The 24,948-nt window shown below is 44.2% G+C and overlaps 1 protein-coding gene across 3 annotated transcripts in view; it reads right to left on the bottom strand.

Moving 5' to 3' along the window:
- The window catches only part of FBXL2 (F-box and leucine rich repeat protein 2), a 32,392-nt gene extending 7,731 nt beyond the window's left edge, over window positions 1-24,661 (bottom strand). For 2 of the 3 annotated variants that reach the window (XM_081834826.1, XM_081834828.1), the window contains exons 1-11: window positions 24,480-24,661; window positions 16,802-16,863; window positions 15,356-15,410; window positions 12,753-12,827; window positions 11,163-11,257; window positions 9,774-9,842; window positions 9,595-9,690; window positions 9,223-9,349; window positions 6,531-6,605; window positions 4,511-4,641; window positions 805-865 (exon numbers count right to left, since the gene is read on the bottom strand). In XM_081834826.1, coding sequence (XP_081690952.1) covers window positions 805-865; window positions 4,511-4,641; window positions 6,531-6,605; window positions 9,223-9,349; window positions 9,595-9,690; window positions 9,774-9,842; window positions 11,163-11,257; window positions 12,753-12,827; window positions 15,356-15,410; window positions 16,802-16,863; window positions 24,480-24,482 — 849 coding nt within the window. In that variant the 5' untranslated portion in view covers window positions 24,483-24,661. The remainder of the gene's footprint in view (window positions 1-804; window positions 866-4,510; window positions 4,642-6,530; window positions 6,606-9,222; window positions 9,350-9,594; window positions 9,691-9,773; window positions 9,843-11,162; window positions 11,258-12,752; window positions 12,828-15,355; window positions 15,411-16,801; window positions 16,864-24,479) is intronic. The other variant, XM_081834827.1, reaches the window with a different exon arrangement.
- Between the last annotated feature and the right edge of the window lie 287 nt (window positions 24,662-24,948).

The raw sequence follows: 24,948 nt of genomic DNA, 5'->3' as shown, positions 1-24,948 counted from the left end.
CCACCCCAACAATGTTTCTGCTGCCAGCCTGCCAGCTCCTCCCAATCCCAGAGCACCTAACAAAGCAGAGAGCCAAGCAGAGAAATAAGGTACCTTGGGGATGACACAAGAGAGAGGCATGACACAGAGGGAATGGAGTGAAGTGGGAGGTGCAAGACAGTCTGAGCAACGGCTTGCTATGGGGGGAGTACACTGTTGGAGTCTCCATGTTTTTTCTGTTCTGATTTCTTAATAAAACAACTAACTTCAAGTTAGCTGGTGTTGCTTTCTCTTTTCTGCTCTGCAAAGCGTGCTATGTGTTAGCTCCCTTGACAATACACGACTCGTATGTACCGAATATGAATAACTGTGGTTTGTTTTTCCTCTTATCCAAAACAGGCTAAATACTCAGTAGGTGGAGATTCAGTGAAGCAACCCCTCCTTAATCTGGAAAATGTATATTAATTTTGCAATCAGTTTTTTTGAGAACTGAAAACAAGGGAACTTGACCCTCATGCATAGCTGGGCAAAAGCAAGGTCACAACCAATTCAAGGGTTACCTATTCAAACTCCCTGAAACAGACAGATTTCCTCCTTATATCTTTGCACATGCAGAAATGTACTTGTGTAAGATATTTTTTAAAAAATGTGTGGTCAATGTGGCACAAGGGCTAGAGGTGTGTCTGGCTGTGTGAAATGGAGTTACAATATCCATCCATTTGTGAAACTTAATCTACCTCAAAGGGTTGTGAGGCTAAAAGTTCTACTATAAGATACTTAGAGGAAGTATGGGATAAAAAGTTAAATAATATTAACCTTACCTACCCGTGCTAGAAGTGCAAAACCAGCGTCAGTGAGATGGGAACACCTTGCAGCCTCCAGAATCCTGAAAAATAAACATTTCTGCAGTTGAGAATAATCAGAAAGAAATCCTTGTGATGACACCAGGAACCTAGCATGTGATTCTATGCAATGGAAACAGGAATAAATAATACATCTACTATCCTAGATTATTTTATTATCTCTGTTGGCAATGAGACTACAAATTTCAAGTTCTGCAGCATGACTAAAATCCTGTTTCTATGACTGATACACTATAAGAACTGAAAATCTTGACTGAGACCTGAAAACATTTTAGTTGAGTCGGGGGGGGGGGGTGAAGAAGTCTGAAGTCTGTGACAGCTGTCATGTCTTGTGAATGTGGATGGACAGAGGTCATTATTAGCATTCTCTCATCATTACCAACATTCGGCCACAGCTTCTTGATCACATTCACAGTTTTGATGACCTGGAATTGACTATTTCTTGGAATTCCAAACTGTTGAAGGCCTGAAGCGACCCAGGGCTATAGGCCAGGTGAAGTGTCTCCATCCATTTTTGTTCCTTTCAAGCAATGAACCATCATGCCATAATGTACAGTCATACCGCGTGTTGTGTTAGGTTCATGTTGCATCTTTTCAGCTTGCAAACACGGCAAACCAGGAAGTGTATACTTCCGGGTTTTGCCACACGCGCAGAAGCATTGTGAGCTTTGCGCAGGCGCAGAAGCACTCTATCATGCTCCGCACTTGCGCAGAAGTGCCGCTCTAGTTGCGGACTTTTCAGGGTGCGAACGGCACCCCAGAACGGATCGTGTCTGTAACTAGAGGTACCACTGTACTTAGGAGGACCAGATTAGGAGTTTCAAATTCCTATTCAGACAAGTAGCTCAGTTGGTGGCCCTGGGTCCATCTCTCTTCCATCTGATCTACCTTACAGGGTTGTTGAGAGAATAAAGGGCAGGTGAACCCTGAGCTCCTTGGGCAAAGGGTAGGATACAGATCTAAAAATACAGCTTGAGTGTACACAATTACTTTCTGACAGGCTGCCTCCTGGTAGTGTTTGCTGTCCGACAGCACATCACAATAGTGCTATACCCATTTGCATCCTGAGTAGAACGCGACTGCGCGGGTCGCGATTCGCTGCTTCTGTGCATGCGTGCGACATCATTTTGAGCATCTGCGCGAGCGGCGAAAACTGGAAGTAACGCATTCCATTACTTCTGGGGTCGCCGCGGAGCGTAACCTGGAAACGCTCTACCTGAAGTATATTTAACCCGAGGTATGACTGTACTACATTGTAGTGTGCCATTTGTACTAACCTTGTGCTAACCAATTCAGACCATCTAAGTTTGTGATATATTAACTAGCATTGGAAAAATACTGATGGGATGCAATGAATATTATGTAGTTTAAGCTTGCTGCTTTTTTATTTAGGTAAAGTCAGCAAACAGAATTATCTTTTTCACTCCTTAAATGGGAAATAGGCTGCTCGTTCACTTTCCATCTCGCATATACCAACTGTTCTGTTTCTGAATCAACTTCATTCAAAACTATATACACATCACTGATCTCTTATGCTATTGCTAAAGGTTCTATTGTTACAAGAATAGCTTGGTTCCAGTTTTTAGAAAGGCTAGAATACATCTAGGGTAACTTCAAGGAATCCCAAATAGCCTGGAAGAAGTTGCTCATTGTGGTGGCGGCAATGTTTCCTAGTGATTGGTCTGTTTTTATAACAGAACAACCCTCTTTACCTTGTTATGGATGTGTTTTGGAACTCGATTTTACACTGATGATGTGCTGAAGAAAGAGGGTTTAGAAAAGGAACTTTGGCTTTCACCCAGCATGTTACGTTTGTTGATCCATCCCTTGAAGTAGTTTAAAATTAACAATTTTAAAAACAAAAAAGCAGCAGGAAAAGAAGAAAAGTGCAGCCATAACCATCAGGAAATAAAAATTGCAAAACAAAATATAAAATGCACCAACCTTTCTATATTCACCTTAAGGGAAATAATGCAGAAATACATTGCAAAGAAAAATTCACCTCCACAAACAGACCCTAAGAAGAAGTGGGAGGGGAACAATATCAGGAAGAGGGAGATGCACAATAAACAGAATTGCCAATAAGTATCATTTTTATTTTAAGACTAGCAAGTATCTGAAATTATGTGGGCAGGAGGGAGAGAGAAGGCCCATGTATTTGAGGTCCTCCAAATGGAGTGGGGTCAGCGGCGGAGCATATACCTGCGCTGCCCAGGGCGGGCGTGCTCCCGAGGAGGGCATGGCACAGAGGGTGTCCTCCCAGGCGCAGGATAGCTGCTTGGGTGCCTGGAGTGGAGCGAGCCGCCCATGAGGGCAGAGCGAACCGCCCGTACACCGCCCACACACGACTCCCAAGCCTCCCCCAAGCTGTCAAAGTGAAGGGGGAAGGGGGGAATGCTGCCGGCAAAGTTCCCTCCTTACCCCGATGGCTCGGGATAGGCTTGGGAGTTGTGGGTGGGTGGTGTGCCGAATGTCACCCCCCCTCAGTGAGGGCACCCGGGGCGGTCCACCACCCCCTTCCTACACCCGAGTGGGGTGGGAAATGCATCTGTGTGTGCTCCCTGCAGAGTCTCATTTAATGGAGACTCTGCTATTCTCTGCCAGGAATGGGAAGTAGGCTTTAGCTGCAAGTATACCCATACTGATTAATGTGTGACCTTTTTTCTACTTTTTTTGAGGGGGGTAGTTAGATGCCTGCACCCACAGACACTGCTGGACTCATGAACATAACCAACACCACTGCTACTCATCTTATTTTCTGTTCCCAATTTTAGAAGGTGTGTTATTTTTCCAACTTTTAAAAAATTATTAGCTTATCCTATAAGATTAAGTGGAATCTATCTTCCCATGCTATAATTCTAGGAGAAAAGCTGTTCCCCCAACCATGCAGCAAGCTTGGTTCTCTTTCCACATTGTCCCTAGTGATGTATAAACAAGGTTTTGTTTGCCCATCCTCCTCCTATTTATATGAATGTCTTGGGAAAATGCACAATTACACATTCCAGGCAAAATATACAAAGAAAGCAGAGAAAGATGAGGGAAGGGTTAAAGATAAACTGCTACTTGCATATTGTGGTCTAATTAGCAATTCCACACTTTTTTCAAATGGGTGGCTCTGTTAGTCTATTGCAGCAAAACAACAAAGTTTTGTGGCACCTTCAAGGCCAGCTTTTGCAGACTACAGTCTACCTTTGGCACATTTAAGTTAACACTGAAAAGTATTAAATCTAATCAGGTCTCAGAAATTTATCTGTAATCCAGGATTACATTCTCAGTTAGTTTTCAGGAATATGCAAATTTCAATATATATGACTTTAAAAATACTAAAATCACACAGGGGAGGATCCTAGCCATACTTACTTGGAAATAAGTCCTGTGGAACTTACTTAGGAACATAGAAAGTTGCCTTCCATTGGGTCAGGTCCACCTAGCTCACTGACTCGCAGAACTTCTCCAAGGTTTCAGACAGGAGTTTTTCGCAGCACCACCTGGAGATGGCAGGCCCTTCCCCATTTTCCTGTTTTGCTTTTCGATAAATACGCATTGGACTGCATCATAGTTGTCACTGAAAACTATTAGGCACCTGCTAGTCTGATGACGATGAATGCAACTTCAAATCAGAGGGAGACAACCACCACTCAGTAATGTGTGAACTGAATAGTACTCACTTCAATCTTGGACAGTTCAGACCAAGAGCTACGAGAGAAGCATCTGTAAGGTTTGTACAACCAGAAACACAAAGCGACTGGAGTTGGTGACATCCTCTACAGATACCTGCTATGCCATCATCCGATATTTGCTGTAGCAAAAGAACAGTGGAAAGTTCTGTCATCTGAAGTTAGGCAATTTCTCTTAAAAGGTGTCAAGTTTACACAATTAAATAACAAATGTTAACAATAACAATTCTCATGCAGTTTGTTCCATACTATTTATTTTCACTACAAGGGCATGCTAGTCAACATTTTTATAGTCATCTGGAAAGGAGTTTCCTCAAACACAGTGCTTTATCTTGCAGTTTGGTGCACTATTTCAAAGATGGATTTCCTTTCAACCTTGATAATATGCATTTTGCTGAAGGAAGCAAGTATACTAGCAGCCAAAAAGAAAAAGAAAGAGAAGCTTGCGTGCAAACATGCCAAACAATAATTATGTGAAGAAATCACTATTACAGTCAAACCTCAGTTCTTGAACGGGTCCGTTTTCAAATGTTTCGGCTCCCAAACACCAAAAACCTGGAAGTAACTGCTCCGGTTTTTGAACAATTTTTGGAAGCCGAAGGTGCTTCACGGCTTCCATTTTGAATTTCCCTATTGCATTGAGGCTTCCGCTTTCAGTTTTCGGTTGTCGAACATTTAAGTCTAACAGTCTTCTGGAACGGATTAAGTTTGACAACCAAGGTTTGACTATAGTTCATGATTCTAGGAAAGCAAGAAAAAGGCTGGGAAACAATGGGAGGGCACTGATGAGACTTTTTTGTGAGCTACTATAGAGAAGGGGAAATGTGAATCACCTGGCCCCCATTCCACATCTCCTCATTTTTTAAATCCATCAGCAATCATGCTGGGTGGGTGATTGATTGATTGATTGATTGATTGATTGAGATCCAGCACTGAGGGCCTTCTGGCGGTTCTCTCATTGCAAGAAGTGAGGTTACAGGGAACCAGACAGAGGGCCTTCTTGGCAGTGGCGCCCACCCTGGGGAACACCCTTCCTTCAGATGTGAAGGAAATAAGCAGCTATCCTATCTTTAAAAGACATCTGAAGACAGGCCTGTTTATGGAAGTTTTTAATATTTAATGCTGTATTGTTTTTAACACTTGATTGGGAGCCACCCAGAGTGGCTGGGGAGACTCAGCCAGATGGGCGGGGTATAAATAATAAATTATTATTATTATTTATTATTATTGATCCCTTTCTTTCCTGCTAGCTGGGAACTGCTGTGGAGCTCCTAGCAATGGCATGGCACAAGTTGTTAGGCGTTATCACTGCTTTGGTGGGAGACCTAAGGTTAATTGTTATGATGTGCCCTTTTGTGTGTGTTGGCTATAATGGATCCATGACTGAGTTGTTTGGCTGAGCACCTAATACCATCTTCATCTAGGTGTCTAGGGAAAAGAAATCTTGCAGGAACCATAGTAGGACAGCCTCTCTCGGTGATAGAGGAGAAAGACAGGCATAGCTGGAAGAGGGAACACCAAGATTACTTGAGGACTGTGTCCCTCGCCAAATTCAAATAATTATTGACTACTGGTTGTGCTGGCTCAAGTTCATGGTTCTTCATCCGAATGGCCACAATTTCCCTACCTTTGGCATGTCATGTGCACCAAATTCCTGACCTTGGAATTGATTATTTGCCCCTTCTTTGATATGCCCTAATAACTTTAGGCTCCTATTTTTGATATCTTCTTTTATAAAGTGGCACTTTATAAAAGAAAATGGAACAACCAGGACAAACTGAACATTAGCTGTAAGACAATATTTTCAAAATTCTGAATGCATGGCAGAAGCTTGTTTGGTACATGTGTATTCTCAATATTAAACTCTGAAGCCTAGCATTAAAATTTCCTCAAAACGGATCCCAGAACAGATTAAGTTCGAGAACCAAGGTACCACTGTAGTTTTCATCCTAGGAGAATGACCTTTTCCATCTAATCATAGAAGCTACAAAGTGCAAAGAGAAGTACTTACCATGCATGACTGCAAGTTTAAGATAACCAGTTCATGGCAATGAGTCTCAATGTGGTGAAGCGCCTCATCTACCAGCTGTATTAATGAAAAGAAAATAAATTGGCAGAAGAAGTGGACATAAGCATGGCAAAATATCACGTCAATAAATGAATACTGCTTTATTCGTGGAAAGCATGGCCTCCATGGGGCTGTCCCTGAATAAGTCTTGCCCAACCCATAGCCGCGGACGTGCCTTGGACCTGGTGTTTACCTCTATGGATGTTGGTGATCTGACACTAAGTAAAAGCGAAACGAAAGAAGTGCCATGGTCAGATCACTTCCTGGTGCAACTGGACTTCTCTGCGACCCATCCCCTCTGCAGAGAGGTGGGACCAATTTGGATGGTCCGCCCCGCCACTTAATGGATCCAAATGGTTTCCAGAGAGTGGTAGGGGATGCTTTATCCCATGTTGATGGCCTTTCAGCCGATTCCCTGGTGGCCCGCTGAAATGTGGAGTTAACCAGGGCTATTGACTGTTTGGCTCTGAAGCGCCCTCTCCGACTGCATGGATTCCACGGATCTGAGGGCAATGAAACAATCGTTGAGACGGCTAGAGTGCCGGTGGCGGATAACTCATTCCGAATCTGACTGGACACAGGTTAGAGCTCAACGTCGAGCCTACCAAGTGGCGATAGCGACGGCGAAGAAGAATTTCTTTACCGCCTCTATTGCATCTGCAGAAAACAGCAACAGGAGACTTTTTCAGGTGGTTCACAATTTAGCGGAACCACCTGCAACATCAGGGCCCAGTACGGGCCACATGTTCTCCTGCAATGATTTTGCAAAGTTTTTTGCAGATAAAATCGCTCAGATTCAGGAAGAAGTAGACTCCACCGTGGGAGCAGGGCCGGGGCGGGAGAGTGCTAGAGTTCTGTCTAGTCAAGTTGTGTGGGATCAATTCCAATCTGTTACCCCCAAGGATGTGGACAGGCTGCTTGGACGAGTGAAACCAACCACTTGTCTCCTTGATCCTTGCCCATCCTGGCTTATAAAAGCTAGCCGGGAAGGACTGGGCGATGGGCTTTGTGGGGTGGTGAATGCTTCCCTCCGTGAGGGAGCCTTCCCAGACCCGCTGAAAGAGGCGGTTATTAAACCGCTTCTTAAAAAACCATCTTTAGATGTCGCCACGATGGCCAACTATCGCCCAGTCTCAAATCTTCCATTCTTGGGCAAGGTGATTGAGCGAGCGGTTGCCGAACAACTCCAGGCACGCCTGGAAGAAGCGGACCATTTGGATCCCTTCCAGTCGGGATTCAGGCCTCATCATGGGACTGAAACTGCCTTGGTCGCACTGGTTGATGATCTCCGGCGGGCTAGGGACAAAGGTGAGAGCTGTTTCCTAGTTCTGCTGGATCTCTCAGCGGCGTTTGATACCATCGACCATAACATCCTTCTGGACCGTCTAGAGGGGCTGGGAGCTGGGGGCACTGTCATACAGTGGTTCCGCTCCTTCCTCCTGGGCCGTGTTCAGAAAGTGGTGGTGGGGGATGAGTGTTCAGACCCCTGGGCTCTCACTTGTGGGGTGCCTCAGGGTTCTGTCCTCTCCCCCATGCTTTTCAACATTTACATGCAGCTGCTGGGAGAGATCATCAGGAGGTTTGGGCTGGGTGTTCATCAGTATGCGGATGATACCCAGCTCTACCTCTCTTTTAAATCAGAACCAGTGAAGGCGGTGAAGGTCCTGTGTGAGTGTCTGGAGGCGGTTGGAGGATGGATGGCGGCTAACAGATTGAGGATGAATCCTGACAAGACAGAAGTACTGTTTTTGGGGGACAGGAGGCGGGTGGGTGTGGAGGATTCCTTGGTCCTGAATGGGGTAACTGTGCCCCTGAAGGACCAGGTGTGCAGCCTGGGAGTCATTTTGGACTCACAGCTGTCCATGGAGGCACAGGTCAAATCTGTGTCCAGGGCAGCTGTTTACCAGCTCCATGTGGTACGTAGGTTGAGACCCTATCTGCCTGCGGACTGTCTCGCCAGAGTGGTGCATGCTCTGGTTATCTCCCGCTTGGACTACTGTAATGCACTCTACGTGGGGCTACCTTTGAAGGTGACTCGGAAACTACAACTAATCCAGAATGCGGCAGCTAGACTGGTGACTGGGGGCGGCCACCGAGACCATATAACACCGGTCTTGAAAGACCTACATTGGCTCCCAGTACGTTTCCGAGCACAATTCAAAGTGTTGGTGCTGACCTTTAAAGCCCTAAACAGCCTCGGTCCAGTATACCTGAAGGAGCGTCTCCACCCCCATCGTTCTGCCCAGACGCTGAGGTCCAGCGCTGAGGGCCTTCTGACGGTTCCCTCATTGCGAGAAGCAAAGCTACAAGGAACCAGGCAGAGGGCCTTCTTGGTAGTGGCGCCCGCCCTGTGGAACGCCCTCCCATGAGATGTCAAAGCGATAAACAACTACCTGACATTCAGAAGACATCTTAAGGCAGCCCTGTTCAGGGAAGTTTTTAACGTGTGATATTTTACTGTATTTTTGGTTTCCATGGAAGCCGCCCAGAGTGGCTGGGGAGGCCCAGCCAGATGGGTGGGGTATAAATAATAAATTATTATTATTATTATTATTCAACAAAAAAAACTTTGTCAGATACCCCAATATAAAACTAACTCTTGTGGGTTCAACTTGGTACCTTAGCAGGTTTGTACCTGTGTGCATCCTCTAAGAAATAGTGCTTTTAGTCCATTGCACCCTTTCACCAGTGCTTCAATGCCATCTTTTGTAATCTGATCACACCAGGAAAGATTCAAGAGTTCCAGATTTTGGCATCCCTCACTGCAACACGAAAGAAAACAAAGCACTGTGTTTGAGTAGTTATTAGAGCAGCAGAACCAAATTAAATTCTTCTTAACAAATATTAAAGGCAACTGCCAGCCACCACAGAACAAAATCTTGAGGGAAAGGCCACACACAGTCATAAAGATTTAAACACCAGCAATACTATTAATAGGCAGCACCAGTCGATTTCCAGATATAAACTTAAATCATTTCAATGTAAGTTGAATAATAAAAAGCTTTACCTTAAACTTCTCAAAGAGTTGTTTGTGATGGAAATACAAGATGTCAGATCCAGATGTTTTAGCCTGGGGCAAAATTTGCTAAGGCTAAAGCAAGTGCTGTAAAGGAAGAGAGGCAGTAAAAATGAATTGAACTAATTTTTTAAAAACATCAGTTTTCCCATCCGACACCATTGGCTTACCTATCAGTAATTTTTGTGCATCCATTAAGGTTCAAATGTTCAATGTTTCTACAGTTCTGTGCAAATGTTCTGCAAAAGCAATAAAATTAAAAAGCCCAAGTAAGTAGAGCACATTTTTATGTAGTAATGCACTCTCCCATCAGGCACTTAACATTTACAATACATCAAAAACACAGTTGGCTGTGTTTGAGATAATATTCAGGTTCTGTCAGAGCTTTCACACTAAAAAACTATTTGCAACTTATTAATCTCATATCCATTCCTTTAATTATTATGCCATCATGTGAAGGAGAAAGTGTCTCTGCACAGCTGTTCTGGAATTCCCCAAACATTTAAAGTAGAATGTTAATTATGGTAAGAATTTCTGAATTGTTTTAAATGACTTACAGTTTGATCCTATGATGACTGGAGAGAAAAGGACTTATAATGCACATGACCAGGTTTTTAACATCCCATTCACAACCTTGTTGCCAGACAGTTCTAATGGCAGTGTTAGAAACTGAGATATGAAAGCTAGGAGCTAAATGGCACCTTAAACCTAGGTTATAGGTGCAACAACGGAATGTCTTGCTTTTTTATAACAAGAGTACAAAACTGTAAATAAATGAACTGCAGCTAAATTATGATGTTCATTTTTCACATGTTCTAGTCCTTCCCCTGCCTACCCCCCTAATATTCTTAAGAGGGTCTCTTCTCCAGTCTTCAGAGAGTAGCTGAAAGTGGGAAGGGAGAAAATAGTATTTTCCTTCCACTCTGCAGTTTTAATCTGAACTCTTAGGTGCAGTATTGCGCACAGAAGCTCAGAAACTGCTAATGAAATGCCTTGTCACAAAAGGCACCTAGAACATTGGGAGTTTCCAACAGGTGCTGCACTTATGGGGTCTGGCAGGCCCTACACCGCTGAGACACTGGCATTCAAAAGTTGTACAACCCTACATTCTTTCCAGTGATGGTACCGCAGGTGAGGAAAATGAGTTTTGATAGCTTCTAGCCAGGAACTACAGGTCTATTGTACCTTATTCCAGACAGGGGACTGTCACAAAACCAGCTAGCCAGGAAATGTGAGTAGCAGGTCAGTGGCTGCAAGATGTAATGCTTGTGACAGAATAGCTACTTATAGGGATACTGTAGGCAATGCACCTCTCACTGTCTAGATTGTTCCAGTCAGCAATGGCAGACTCCCTTCCCCCTTTGACTAACCAATTCTGGGTTCAGAGCTCAGCTACACTGGCATTTTCATCAGTATCATTGTACTCATGATCCAGAGTTGGTCAGTGTGGTACTGGGTATTCTGCTCAAACACTTGTTGCAGCCTCCACCTTTCCATCATGGTTGATGCTGAAAACTGTAATGCAATTTAAAAAGAGCAACTTTTAAAATATTACTTACTTTAAAGAAGTATCTCCAACCCCAAGACAGCCTCTCAGACTCAGTTGTCTCAGGAACCCACCACATCTTTTGGAAATATTTTCTAAGACCCGGCCCTTAAATAGATGAAACAAATATCAACTTCATATCTAACCAGATGCCTTTCAAGAGGAGCTCCATACCAGGAAGAATAATGTCTAAAACAGACAAAAACAAAACAAAAAATGTTTTTATTGCTGAAGACCTCAAGCCAACTCTATTTAAATGAACTGCCAGGGATACTGGAAAGAGCCATATGTGGACATGGCAAAATGATCACTTTTAGCATGCACAGATTTCTTCAAAAATAAATATAAATAAATAAAACTTACATGGTGGTAGAAATCTCACACCACGTAAGTATGTAGGCTCCAGTATTGGAAATGCTCAACTAAAGTATAAAGAACCTGCTAAATCAGGGCTGATTTAAACCACAACCTTTCCTCTTTGCCAGGATGGAAATGCCCCATTCTAGATTTCTATAGGTCTGAAGTTTAGTTCTTTGTTAACCTAACTGAAACATAACAACCTGGAATCAGGACAGTATGTGCAGGATTGAGATCAATGTTAGGAAGTGCTTTCTGTTGCAACAATTGAGAGATACCACACAAAAACATTTAAAACTCAGTGTATAATAATGATCCAATATGTCCATCTATCTCCCATAACAGCAGAGTGCATCATGATGCAGGTCATGAATTCAAGCGGTACCCAACTTCAAGCCAGAGGGTACTAAAGAATTTAAAGATCTTAAAAAGGGTTGGCCTCTCTAAGAATCTAATGTTATCCACAATGGGATGGAGCCTAAGAGAGGTAGTATGAGGGCAGAGGCTTTAAAAAGGCTCAATATGGGCTCAACATTTGTCAGAGCAAGCCACTCATTCAGAGCTATCTGTGGTCCTGCTAGTTCTGAACTGCCTTGCCCTGTGGGATCCAGCCCCAGACCAGAACAGGACATCGTTAGGCTTCGTCTCTCTCTCTCTAACTATGTGACTGGTGCAAAGAGGAAAAAGATGAACTATAGCAACAATGATGGTGGCAGTCCTAAGCTTCAGTGGTATATGGAAAAACATTTCTTACAAAAAGTTTCATTGATTTCTGTTAAGAAAATACAAAATAAAAGTTTGCAATATTTGTTTTAAGAAAATAATAATAATAATTGAATGCCTTGAAAGAATTATGAAGAGGAGACAGTGAAAGCTCAAGGCATTGTGTAATCCCCTCACCTGGTAAAACCTGTAAATTATTTTTCAACCTTTTGAGAAAGCTGCCTGGCCACCATTTGTTTTATGTATAGAAAAGCAGTTTTTCATTATTATCCCTTACTTTATTTGCAATGTAACAAAGAAAGAAAATGAAACCAGACACAGTGCAATCAGTGGGCAAGAGGTCAGATGAGGTTTTAGTTGCTTGTTGCTCTAAAAAAAAAATAATTAAAAGCAATTAACTACTTTCAAATCAAAGTTCAACCAATAATGCTAGATAAAAATGTAAAATTAAATCAAATCTGTACTTCAAAGTTTCAGTTTTACACCGTTTTTATGATAGTGAAAAACGTTAAGCGTTACGAACCTCGACATCTGTCTGAAAGTTAAAAAGGTCTATTCTTTGCCAATTACTCCCATCCAGGGCCAACACATTCCAAGACTGAAATAAACAAAGAACACATACATATATGCTTGCTATATATGCGCAACATAATAACCAATGTCTTTTCAAAACATCACTCACAAAACGTATGATGAAAGCATGAAGAATTCAGAACTAGGATTTTTCCATGTTTAAAATGGTCCTTAGTTGAGGGAAACTACTTTTTAAGCAATATTTTAAGGCCCAGTTTCTTGAGAGATAAATATCCTGTAAGAGTGCAAGAATATTACCTAAATGCAAAGTTAGATGAAATAATACTTACAGTGGTGCCTCGCAAGACGAAGAGAATCGCGGAACGGATCCGTTCCGCGATTCTCTTCGTCTAGCGTTTTTTTTGTCTTGCGAAGCAAGCCCATTGACAGCTTAGCGGATTAGCGCTATTAGCGGCTTAGAAAAGGGGGGGGAGGGAAAAAAAGTCGGAAAAACTCGCAAGACATTTTCGTCTTGTGAAGCAAGCCCATAGCAAATTCGTTTTGCGAAGCACCTCCAAAACGGAAAACCCTTTCGTCTAGCGGGTTTTTCGTCTTGCGAGGCATTCGTCTTGTGGGGCACCACTGTACTTGGTATGGTAAAGTAGCTAGAAGTGCAACTTGTGAGCCAATTTATAATTTCACCTCAGTTATGAACTCACTAGGAAGCCTTAAACAAACCTCTATTCTGTTTAGCTTAAACTACAATATGGAGCTAATACACACAAGCCATTTTGCAGGGCTGTTAAACAATGTGACCCTATACACCAGACCTTTCCAAACTGTGTATCAGCTGCAGTGTGGAGGTGTGTCACATCAAGCTGATCGCCATTTTTTTTTACCTTAGGAGAATTACTATTCTCCCTCTGTTGAAGCGACTGAAGCCTCTCAAGCAGCAAGTTCAAGTTAGTTTTATTGCGGCAAAAGCCAGTGACACAGAACACCAAAGCAGCAAACCCTGAAAATCAGCAACAAATCCTCTCTCTTTTTTGCAATTATTTACTCATCTTTCCTCCAAATGCACCAACCTCCCCCAACAATACTCCTAGGAAATCCCAAAGCCAATTTTCTCTTTCTCCCCAGGGCAGCTAGAACAGAATAGGAAGGTGTGTCTAGTATTGAAATGGTAATGGAGCAGTCTCTAGGTATAACCCTCACCAGGGGGCAGGAGAGGGGAAAAACAAGGACAACTTATTTCCAGGTTTGTAGCAAGTAAAACAAAAACAAAACCACCACTCTGTGCTTTCTCCTTCCAGCACAAAAGCAGGCACCAAGGCTGCAACCAAGTTGAAAGGCTGTGCATGGTTACGACTTTCTCTTTCTCGTGCTGCCCTCCTCAGGTCCAAGTGTTGCAAGGCTGCTCAGGGAAGTCATGGCAACCATGAGCCATTCGATCAGGATGCATGTCTGTCGTGTCCCTACACCATCCTCCCGGAGCAGCCTTGCAAAGCTCAGATCCAGGGATGGTGGCACAAGGAGGTGGCTGCAGGGTGGGGGCTGGGCACACACACACCCGTCCCGGGAGGCTTGCATACACGCTCCACTTCTGGAGAGCATCTCTATTTTGCTAGTAAAACTGAATTGCCATGTTGCAAAATAATGCATGTCTAAAATGTGTGTCACCAACATGAAAAGCTTGGAAAGCACTGCTATCCATGTCCACTCAGAAATAACCCCAAGTTCAATGGGGCTTAGTCCCAGGCAAGTGGACACAGGATTGCAGCTTTCATAAATGCTTATTATTACTATTATTATTATTATTATTATTATTATTATTATTATTATTATTCTACCACCACATCAATTGTTTCCCCATCTATACATGTTAGAACTAAGCTGAAATGTAAGGAATATGGTTCATAAACTATGGTTTGGTGTTACAGTGGTACCTCGGGTTACATACGCTTCAGGTTACAGTCTCCACTAACCCAGAAATAGTGCTTCAGGTTAAGAACTTTGCTTCAGGATGAGAACAGAAATCATGCTCCGGCGGCGCAGCAGCAGCAGCAGGAGGCCCCATTAGCTAAAGTGGTACTTCAGGTTAAGAACAGTTTCATTTAAGTAAGGACCTCCGGAACAAATTAAATACTTAACCCGAGGTACCACTGTACTGAATAAGCGTCAGGCTCATCACCTCCCCTTGCTCCTCCACTGATGCAAGGAGGCGGCTAGAAAACTTTGCTTCCATTTTTAGTTAATTACAGTTTAGCATTATGTTTTAAATAAACGGCTGTGGATATTTACTACAGTTTACCAAAGCAAACAAACTTCATATTGTGGCTTTTAAAGTTTGTTTGCTTCAATAAACCACTGCCATCATTAACCACAGTTCAGGATTCAGACATCACACTAAAAAATGGTTAATTGAAAAAGGATCCAAACTCCCCCTCATGGTAAAAGAGGAAGAAGGACCATTCAAGCTTTGCAAGCACACTCTTTTTCTGCTATACAGTGAAAACAGTGAGATTCCAAAGACAATTAATGTAAGTGTACATTATACATTCATTTTTTTACTTAGAGAAGAAATGAAATTACAAAGCAAATACCTAGCAGTACCTTAGAAACTTGTGCGCATCGACACAAGGTAATTACATCCAAGAAGGAAAATATTCTATAAGAAAGTAAAAAAGAAAGAAGTAAAACTGTTCTTCAACAATCCATTCTAATGTACTCCTGTAAACATATTAACTCAAGTTAAAAACATATAGATCAGTCAGATCAGGGTAGTATTTGAAAGCTGCCAACCAAAGATGTTTCAAAGGCAGTTATAAGAACTTTTCTCACATATAGTCTAAGCGCATACAATTACACAGCTTGAAGAATGTTACAGCAAGGTGTAACACAGAGGTAGTCAACCTTTTTATACCTACCTCCCACTAATGCATCTTTCTTGATAGTAAAATTTCCTTACCACCCACTAGTGCTTGATGGAGGGATTCAGCTTGTGCCGTAGAACCCCCTACCACCCACCTAGAATCCTGAAATGCCCACTAGCGACCAGGTAGGGACCAGGTTGACAACCCCTGGTGTATCATATACCTGCAATATATATATTTATTCCATACAATTCTAGATAAGTTACTAGATAAACTCTCTTTGAGACCTTTCTGTTCCCATCAATCTAAGGGTAAGAAAACTATAATTAGGAAATAGCCTACTAGATATTGTTATGTAACTCAGGATCCTTCTGCCCAACTATGCTGTTCTGTGTGCTTAAGAAGAAAATCAAAGTCTCAGCTGCCACTCTCAGTGCACAAAGTTAAGCTACACAGAAGAGTCTAGAAGTCCCACTTGATTGTATCAAGCAAAGGAGAGGAATAGAACTTTTTTAATTGTCACTGGCACCTGTAAATGCAAACCAAAAAGCAATTTCGCTCAGGAGAGGTTTATGGTGGATAGTTGATTTTAACTTTGGAAAGAGTTAAGAGAACATTATATCTGCAGCAGCTCATACACTCAATATGAAACTCATATTTCATGCCTATATTTTATCTGCTACAGGGGTAATAGCAGCTTGAGAACAATGGTATATGGAGGATGAAAGAAGCCCCTTCTTCCACTGCTCTCATCAAAATTGGAACTTTTTCCCCTCTCCACTGTTGCTTTAAAATTTAAAAGGGCAAAGTATGGGGGAAGTGAGCCAAGAGATAATGGAAATCCAGCATCAACTCCAAGTGGAGTAGTCAATTCTCTGTTAGTTCTTATGCAAATTCCCTCCCATTCCCATGCCATAATAAAAAAATATCCTGTATTTACCAACTTTTCTAAAGCTTGATTTTTTCACAGAAAATTCCAAATTGACAACAATGGAAAAGCTATTGTTTCCTAGCTGCATTGGTAACGTGCTTTTAAAAAGCTATCCTCAAACTGACACAATTTTGCAACAAATGAAGTTAAAACTAGGCATGTATAAGTTTTCATAAAACTTAAATTTGAAACCAATGAAATCCATTTTATAAGCAATAATCACATTAAAACTATAAACTTCTAATGTAGAATTACCTTAAAAGGAGTTCTTTTGGTAACTTTCTGTTAATAAGAGCTTCATCATCATTTGAGAGTGCCTAAAAAGAAAGAGAAAGAAACCACAGTATTCTGAGATGCCCCACCTAAACATCTGTAAAATCCTGATGCCCCTCCCGTTATATGTAATTCTTATTCAAAAAGTGAACTATTCACATGGAGGAAGCCTAAAAGGCCATTAAAAAGTGAGGGGACCCCTGACCATTAGGTCCAGTTGCGACCGACTCTGGGGTTGCGGCGCTCATCTTGCTTTATTGGCCGAGGGAGTCGGCATACAGCTTCTGGGTCATGTGGCCAGCATGACTAAGCCGCTTCTGGTGAACCAGAGCAGCACATGGAAACACTGTTTACCTTCCCGCCGGAGCGGTACCTATTTATCTACTTGCACTTGGACGTGCTTTCGAACTGCTAGGTTGGCAGGAGCAGGGACCGAGCAACGGGAGCTCACCCCATCGCGGGGATTTGAACCGCCAACCTTCTGATCGGCAAGTCAAGGCTCTGTGGTGTAACCCACAGCGCCACCCGTGTCACTTAAAAGGCCATTAACTTGGTCTAACTCATTCTTGCCCCCCCCCAATCAAATCACCCCCCTGTGCGGGGGATGCCCCATGTTGGGAACCACGGCTTTAGATCATGATGCCCTACAGATTCAGTTGTACTCTAATTTTCATTAACCCAATGGCTGATTGTCAGAGATGACAGAAGCTGTATGCCAACAATATCTGAAGGCCACCACCAAAGTCCACATTGGGTTCCTTTGTAATCTTTGTGCTGATAAAATAATGTATCAACTTTTAAGTTTCATAACTAAATTTAAATGTGTTCTCCCTTTTGCAGCAGTGGAAGCATGAACACTGCTATAAAACATAAATATTGTAGCACATGCATTTGTGAAATTATGCTATTAGCCAATTCCACCCCCACCCCCTGGATACAATTCCCTATTATACGTAATGCATTTAATCCTCTTAAAGTAGTAATGTTTAGGGTCTGTTTGTTTTTAAAGGATTCCACATATTTATCCCCCGCCCCCCCGCCCCAATGACAGTTTTTGAGAGGGCGTCAACTAAGAAAAGTCTAGAAATTCCCTAACATTAAAATATTCATTTTAACAAACTAATGGAGGTCTATATATGTGAAAGCTTGAAAATCACATCAATTGCACTGATGGCTTTGATTCAAAACTGCTGAGTAATTCAACAGCTTCATTACTGTGAATATACTCCAGAAGGTTGGTTGTGCTACTCAACTATAGCAAACAAAGATTAACATAGTCAAAGTCATTTATGCCATGTCCCTGAAAGATTATGCTGCAACAAATTTGAATTTTTAGTGTTTTATGGTTTCTGGTATTAGCACAATTTCCTCAAAAAATTACCCAAGCTACATAATTTATTTTAAAATTTAAGACAGGGTTAAATGGCACTGAAAAACGCTTCTTAAATTACTTATAATTACTTCAAGTTATGAAGACAGGAGTGTTCTATGATATGAATTCCCTGGCATTTTTTTAAAACCTGAGGGCTACAGTACAAAACCTAGATCTGTGTCCATTTCACAAGCAGAGAAAGAAAATTGACAAAACATCTGCAGCAAGGCTTCTCCCCCCCCCCCCTTTCCCAAGGGAGACTGGCTATAACACTGTGATGGCTTACAGGAGGGTCAGACTTGAGAGTGGTTGGAAAGCATTGCAGAATACTGCTTTACATCTTGAACAGCTGACAGCTAGAATAAATAGGAAGAAAAGAGCAATTCTAACCAATGTTGCCTGGAAAACTGTTCAGAGGGTAACTATTAGAAGAAAACAAGCCTAGTTTCCCAAATGATTAACCTCAGCATAAACATGATCTAATCCCTGAAATTTTTTAAGATAACCTGCTGTATAATAGAGAATTTTCTTCCAATTACACTATTCCTTTCTAGTTTTATATCATCAGTGATATTCATATGGAGAAGGGCAGATAATTTAACACCAAAGGGGGTGTACAAGTGAGGGGAGTGAAATCTCCTTCCCACTTTGCATCCCCATATGCCATTACTTCCTCTTCTCTTCTCCCCAGGCTCTCAATATTTTCAGCATAGCAGCACGACTGGAGTTTAAAATGCCCTAGTTCATAGACTATTCATTTTTCCCACTTAGCACTGAAGTGATCACACATGTCTGATTCATTTGTGTAAAAAGTGAGTAGCTATGGTTTAAATTTATCAAAACGGTTATGTGGGTAAGGCAAGCTGAAGCCCCAAATCCATTATCTCAGCAACTTTATATAATATCCCTGTATATTCCCAAAATAAAACCTTCCACATATTAACCATTAAGGACTATTTGGTCGGCTTTAAAGGGGCCAAGTAGGATTTCTACCTTTTTTATTTTACTTGTCAGATTGACTGTTGGTCAGGGTCCATGATCTACTTCAGTCTATCTGGGCTTTGTGGAGTGGGGTGGGGGTAAAGTTAGTTCTGGTCAGGGAATGAACTAGACTAAGCACACCAAGACAGCACTGTGGCTAAGGACTGTCCCAAATCATTCTCTCAAAGCTTACCATCATGAGGGAAAGTGAAAAGAGTATTAACAGTCTTATTGCTTAACACCTTAAATGCCACAATACTCCAGGAGCCTCTTCAACATCCACAAAGGTGTTGGCAGACAAGATAATTGATCAGGTTGCTGGGAGCATTTGCTAGGAGCCATTGTGAGGACAAACAAGCAAAGATGCCAATAGGCAATACACTGGAGTGTTCAGGGTTACATAGTTGTTGCAGGTATGCTAAAAAAATAGTCCCAGTTTCACTCCATATTTGCCTCATGTCTTCAATCCCATTTGGGGTTGGAGTCAAACAAGACTCCTACAAACAAACAAAAAGACAGATCACTCTAAGCTGTTTTTTGCCCTCAGTTGAATATATATACAGTGGTACCTCCGGCTGCGGACAGGATCTGTTCCAGAGGTCCAGCTGGATCCCAAGGTTTTCGGAACTGGAGACTGCTTCTGCGCACGCACGCTCGGCGGGAGAGCACTTCTGCGTATGCGTGTGTGGCAAAAACCCAGAAATATTCTTCTGGGTTTGCCGTTTACATATCCCGAAGTTTACATAACCGGAGGGATACGTAAGCGGAAGTACGACTGTATATATATACCTGCATTTTTCCTACACAGGGTAAAATAGCAGCTTGCCAGTTGTGTGATGTAGACGGGAAAATGTGGGTGGAAAGAATCAAATCTATCCCCTAAAGCAGGGGTCTTCAAACTAAGGCCCGCGGGCCAGATCTGGCCCAATAGGGTCGTTAATCCAGCTCGGCCGGCCAGGACAAAGCCTGCTCAGTCTCCTCCTCCCCCCCCCAATCTCGGCAAGAGGCTGGGTCTCTCTCGCTCCCTCCCCACCCAGGGAAGCCGCTTTCCGGCAAAAGAGCGGCTCTCGACTCTCTAATGCGCAGATGCGCTGGCAGAGCCCCTCCTGCCCACTGGAGGAGAGTGCTGCCTGAGACCAGGGAGGCTGGAGACCAGTGGTCGCAGCCGCTGCCTCAGCAGCTGCCCATGGCTCTGACTCTCTAATGCGCAGGTGCGCCGGCAGAGCCCCTCCAGCCCACCAAAGAGCGCTGCCTGAGACCAGAGGAGGCTGGAAGCCAGCGGTCGAAGCCGCCACCTCAGCAGCCACTCATGGCTCCCACAGCAGCGGGGGGCTGAGCAGAGAGACGCGGAAGGAAGCAGCAAGGGGGCCAGCGGGGAGTCGTGGCCAGCAAGGTGGCAGCGGCGCTTGGGCCCCCTCCCTCTATTAAGCAGCAGACCGAGCAGCTGCTGCGCTTTGCGCGGCTAGGCTACTGGCCCCCTGTCCGCCAGTGGGCTTTGCCAGCAGCCTCCCCTTTCCCCTGACAGCTCCGGGAAGGCCTTTGAGTTGTGGGAAGGCTTCACACTGCACACCGTTGCCATGCGCTCCCAGGCTGCTCTCTGGGGGTGGGGGAGCCGTGCGGCTCCGGGGATGTTGGTCGGAGGCTGGTGACAAGAGGCAGCTGCTGAGAGAGGGGCGGAAGAGGATGGATAGGAGAGGGACCGAGAAGTGGGGCAACAGGAGAGGAGGAAGGTTGCCGCAAGCGGAGAGTCATGGCAGAGGGCAAAGGAAAGGCAGCAGCTTTTCTCTCTCTTCTCCCCGAGGTTTTGCCAAGAGCTTTCAGCCGGCAACTGGTGTCCTTGGACACCCCCAGGGCTTTACTCGCCTCCTTCTCCCCCCCCCAAACTTGCATGTAAGCCTCCTAGAGCTCAGGAGGCACATGTATCCCCAAAGAAAGAATTGGGGAATGGGGATTTGTGTACAGGAGAAAGATTTGTCCCCCGTTCTCTCTCATGTTTTTGCTTGTGTGAGCTTGTGGGTGTGCGGCGGCAGCCATGTGGGGAGAGCTGGGGGGAAATCTCCAGTCAACAAACTGGCAAAAAGCTGCAGCCTTTTATTGCAACCCCCCCCCAAATTACAATTTAATTGTAGTTGATTTTCATGCAATCTGGGTTCCTGAGTTTTCCAAACATACTTTTCAAGAGAGTCCTGGATTGTAGACATATCATACTTTCTTTAAACAACTTCAGTTTTGGCACAGTTCAAAAGTTTATGTTGATTAAAATCATTCTTCATTTTAAATATAGTACTGTTTTTTCCTGTTTTTTTGTGCACTACTAATAAAATATGTGCAGTATGCATAGGACAGTGAATTGGCCCCCTGTTAAAAAAAGTCTGAGGACCCCTGCCCTACAGGCTACACAGAAAAAGCATTTTGGTTCCTGAAATTCATTCCAATTGTGCCGATGAAACATAATTAATATAATTCTACAAATTGTAGTATTATTGTGAGAAAGCAGTCAAGATCCAATGATCCCCAGGCATGCACCTCCAGATGGTGATGTCAGGCAACACCCTGGCATCAAGTGGCTTGGTCTCAAGTGGCCGATGGTCAGGTCAGGTCACACAACACTGCACACAACATTAATTTAATCTGCTTATAATAACTGACAGGTACTGCAGTCATACCGGAACCTGTTTTGATCAGTGAAGAAATTTGGTAGAATACTGTCAGCATTATCTTTTCTCTTCATACATTAGACTTTAAAAAAAAAAGAATGCTGAAATACTAGTAAGGAGCCTGGAATATCCTAGAGTTTATATCTACTCTCCTGTCCCCGCCCCCCACCTCAACAGCACAACTGCATCTTTTCAAGCATTTTATTGCTCTGGTTCAGTTAGCTTTCAGGGCTTAGGATGCATTCAAGATGCAACAAGGCAAGACAGCACTTCCATATAAAACAAGAATAACAGTAACCCTCATGTGTTTCTCCACCTAAAATTGCTTTTTCAGATTTTTCTCCTCATGGGAGAAGTTTACTATGTTAAAATGACATGTTTTAAGAAATGTTTAAGGGTGAAGTGCAGAGACATCTGCTCCTTTCTCCCACGCACTGATTAAAAAAAATTGACAGTATGAATGATTCTGCACATGGATCTGCTGCTGACACGAGTTTGCTTAAATGTGGGTAATGCTTAATCAAAGATATGAATAAGCAACTATGCTAAAAAAGGAGCAAGAGCTGATTCTGGCTTCTTAATGAGTGTGCCTGTATGTTTTCTAAGTTTATATTCAATGTAAAAAAAAAAAAACCAGGTTGATTTAAAGTTGACAAAAACCAATAACAATAAACAACCAACCAAGAATGCCTGCACAAAAATAATTTTGGGAGGAAATAGATCTTGCCAGATAGCAAAAAAACAAACAAACAAACAAAAAACAAGTGAGTAAGTATCAAGTGAACCTCTTTGGGGAGAAGGTTCTAAAGGGGAGGGGGTCACATCCTAGAAGGTCACTGCCATCTGCCTCACTTTGGATGAAAGGCACCCAAAGAAAGACTTCCAAATATTTTCAGTGTACAGGCAGGCTCCTGTTGGAGCAGGTGCTCCCTTAAGTTTCCAAATACCAAACCCTGTATCACTAGAAGCAAGCACCAACATTTTGAATTGTACTCAGAAGCAGGCTAGGAGCGGGGAAGGCTGCTAAAGAACTGGAGATATGTGTTCGCACTGACGGCTCCCAGCCTAGCAGCAAATACCCAATACCCATGCTATCCATTAACCAGCCTTTTTATTGGCATCTCATAAAATGATTACTCAACAAATAGGTGACTTAAATAGGGAGGCTCTCTCTCTTTTACTAATCTCATTTATAAAGTCCACAGCCTCTGGACCATTCTTTGAAAATTGAAAGATTACTGAAGTCAGAGTTCCGGAAATGTTTATCTTTTCTTCCAGTGTTGGAAAAGACCATTTATAACTGCAGTAACATCTGCATTTTATTTAAATGCATGAACTTGACGCAATATCAGAATGTAATTTCCAGTGAACTGCTTCATCGCAAGTAAGTAACAATGGGAATTTTGCATGCTTTATCAGACATGGGGTGACAATACTTGCAGCAGACCAAAAATGAGGGAAGAAAGCCAGCAGCTACAAACATTCAAACCGCTTCCCCACATAATACAAACTGTTTTGATTTCCAGCTGTACTTCAGATACAGTATCAATACTGGACAAGAACAAAAAGTTTTATTTGATGCTGGTGTTTGCTGTGCAATAAACGTCCACACATGCACACAAGCTTTGTGAAAAACATACAAAAAGGTGCACAGAAAGGTGCAGGAAACTACTCTCCTAAAACTCGTGCCACACTCAAAAAAAAAAAAAACAAGGTTGGGAAGTCAACGAAAGCCATCTTACAATTTCCTGTGCTGATGCATCTACAACACTCCACCCAGGAGCGGAAAAAGGAGGGGGGTTCATCTCCTGTCCCCCGAGATCTTCCATTTCCTTTCCCCAACTCCTCCCTACAGAAAACAGGCGCCAACTCCTAGGGGTAGAGGTCCATTCGTGCCCTCTCCCTCCCTATAAAATATTTGATTTCCCCCCCCCTCCCCAACTGGGCGTGGGTGCACCTCGTCATGCGATCGATAATGCAGGGCGGGGCTTCCTCGAATATTGTATTCCAGTGGGCACTCCTGCTACGCAGCCTCAGATCCTGGGTGCCGGGCGGGGCCTGCCACCCCGCCCTCTCCCAGCTGCCCCTTCTCACGTGCGTGCACGCGCCGCCGCCGCCGCCACCACACAGCGACGCTGCCCCGAAGCTCGCGTTTCGCCTCTGCGCCTCCACAAGCACCATTTTTCCTGCCGGGTCCCTGCGGACGTCCCCACCCGTCCCCCTCCATCTTAACGCGCATCGTGCGGAGCCGTTGCCGCCCTGCAAGGCTTGGGCCGTGAGGAGGGCGAGGACGACGCCCGGTCCTCCCCCCCCCCGCCAGGAATCCCAGCCGCCCTCCACCCACCTTCCCCGTCACGGACACCGTCTCCACAATGCCGCTTTCGAGCCCTTCGCAGCCCCCCGACCCCAAGGAGGAGCCGCCCTGCCGCGCCCCTCCCTCGCCGCCACCTCCCTCGCCCCCAAACGCCGTCCCCGCCGCCTCAGACCCCACCCTACCTAGAGCCGTATCTGCCTATCTCTACCTATCTCCGCCCATATCGAATCTCCACATAACGGCCCGCCTGCTTTCCCGCGCGCGAGGGGCAGGCGGCGGTTTAACGGCCATTTGGACGGCGGGGGGGCGGGGTGAGGAGAGAATAAAACAACCCACCATTGTGAGGCAATAGCGGGCCGACGGTTGTCCCGGTGATGAAGGAGCCGCTCGAGAGGCCGGCTGGCCGACCGACCAACCAGCTGAAGCGGCGGCGGGACCTGCGCTCTGCTCTCGCGCGCCGCCCAGCGAGGCGGGGAGGGAAGCCGAGTGAGAGGCGGCGGCCGCCCTGAGGCGCGCGAGAGCGAGGAGCAGGAGGGGCCTTCGCGGATTGGGGGAGCCGGCGGCACGTGACTCTCCGCCGGCGCGAGCCAGCCAGCCGCTCCAAGTGGGCGGGGCTTGCATGAGCTGCAGGGCAGCGGGGGTTGGGGAGCAGAAAGCGGCGCTCCGCTCAACTACCTGTTCCCGGATGTTGAGCCCTAAGGGGCGCTTGGTACCGTTAACGGAAGGCGAATCCAGAACTTTCCTGGAACGCTACACTTCGGAACGCGGGGGGGGGGGGAGAGGGAGCCGATGACATGTCCGAATG

Source organism: Podarcis erhardii, assembly GCF_964252035.2.
Source record: "Podarcis erhardii genome assembly, chromosome: 12".
Taxonomy (NCBI): Eukaryota; Metazoa; Chordata; class Lepidosauria; order Squamata; family Lacertidae; genus Podarcis; species Podarcis erhardii.
This window is presented reverse-complemented; position numbering and strand designations above follow the sequence as displayed.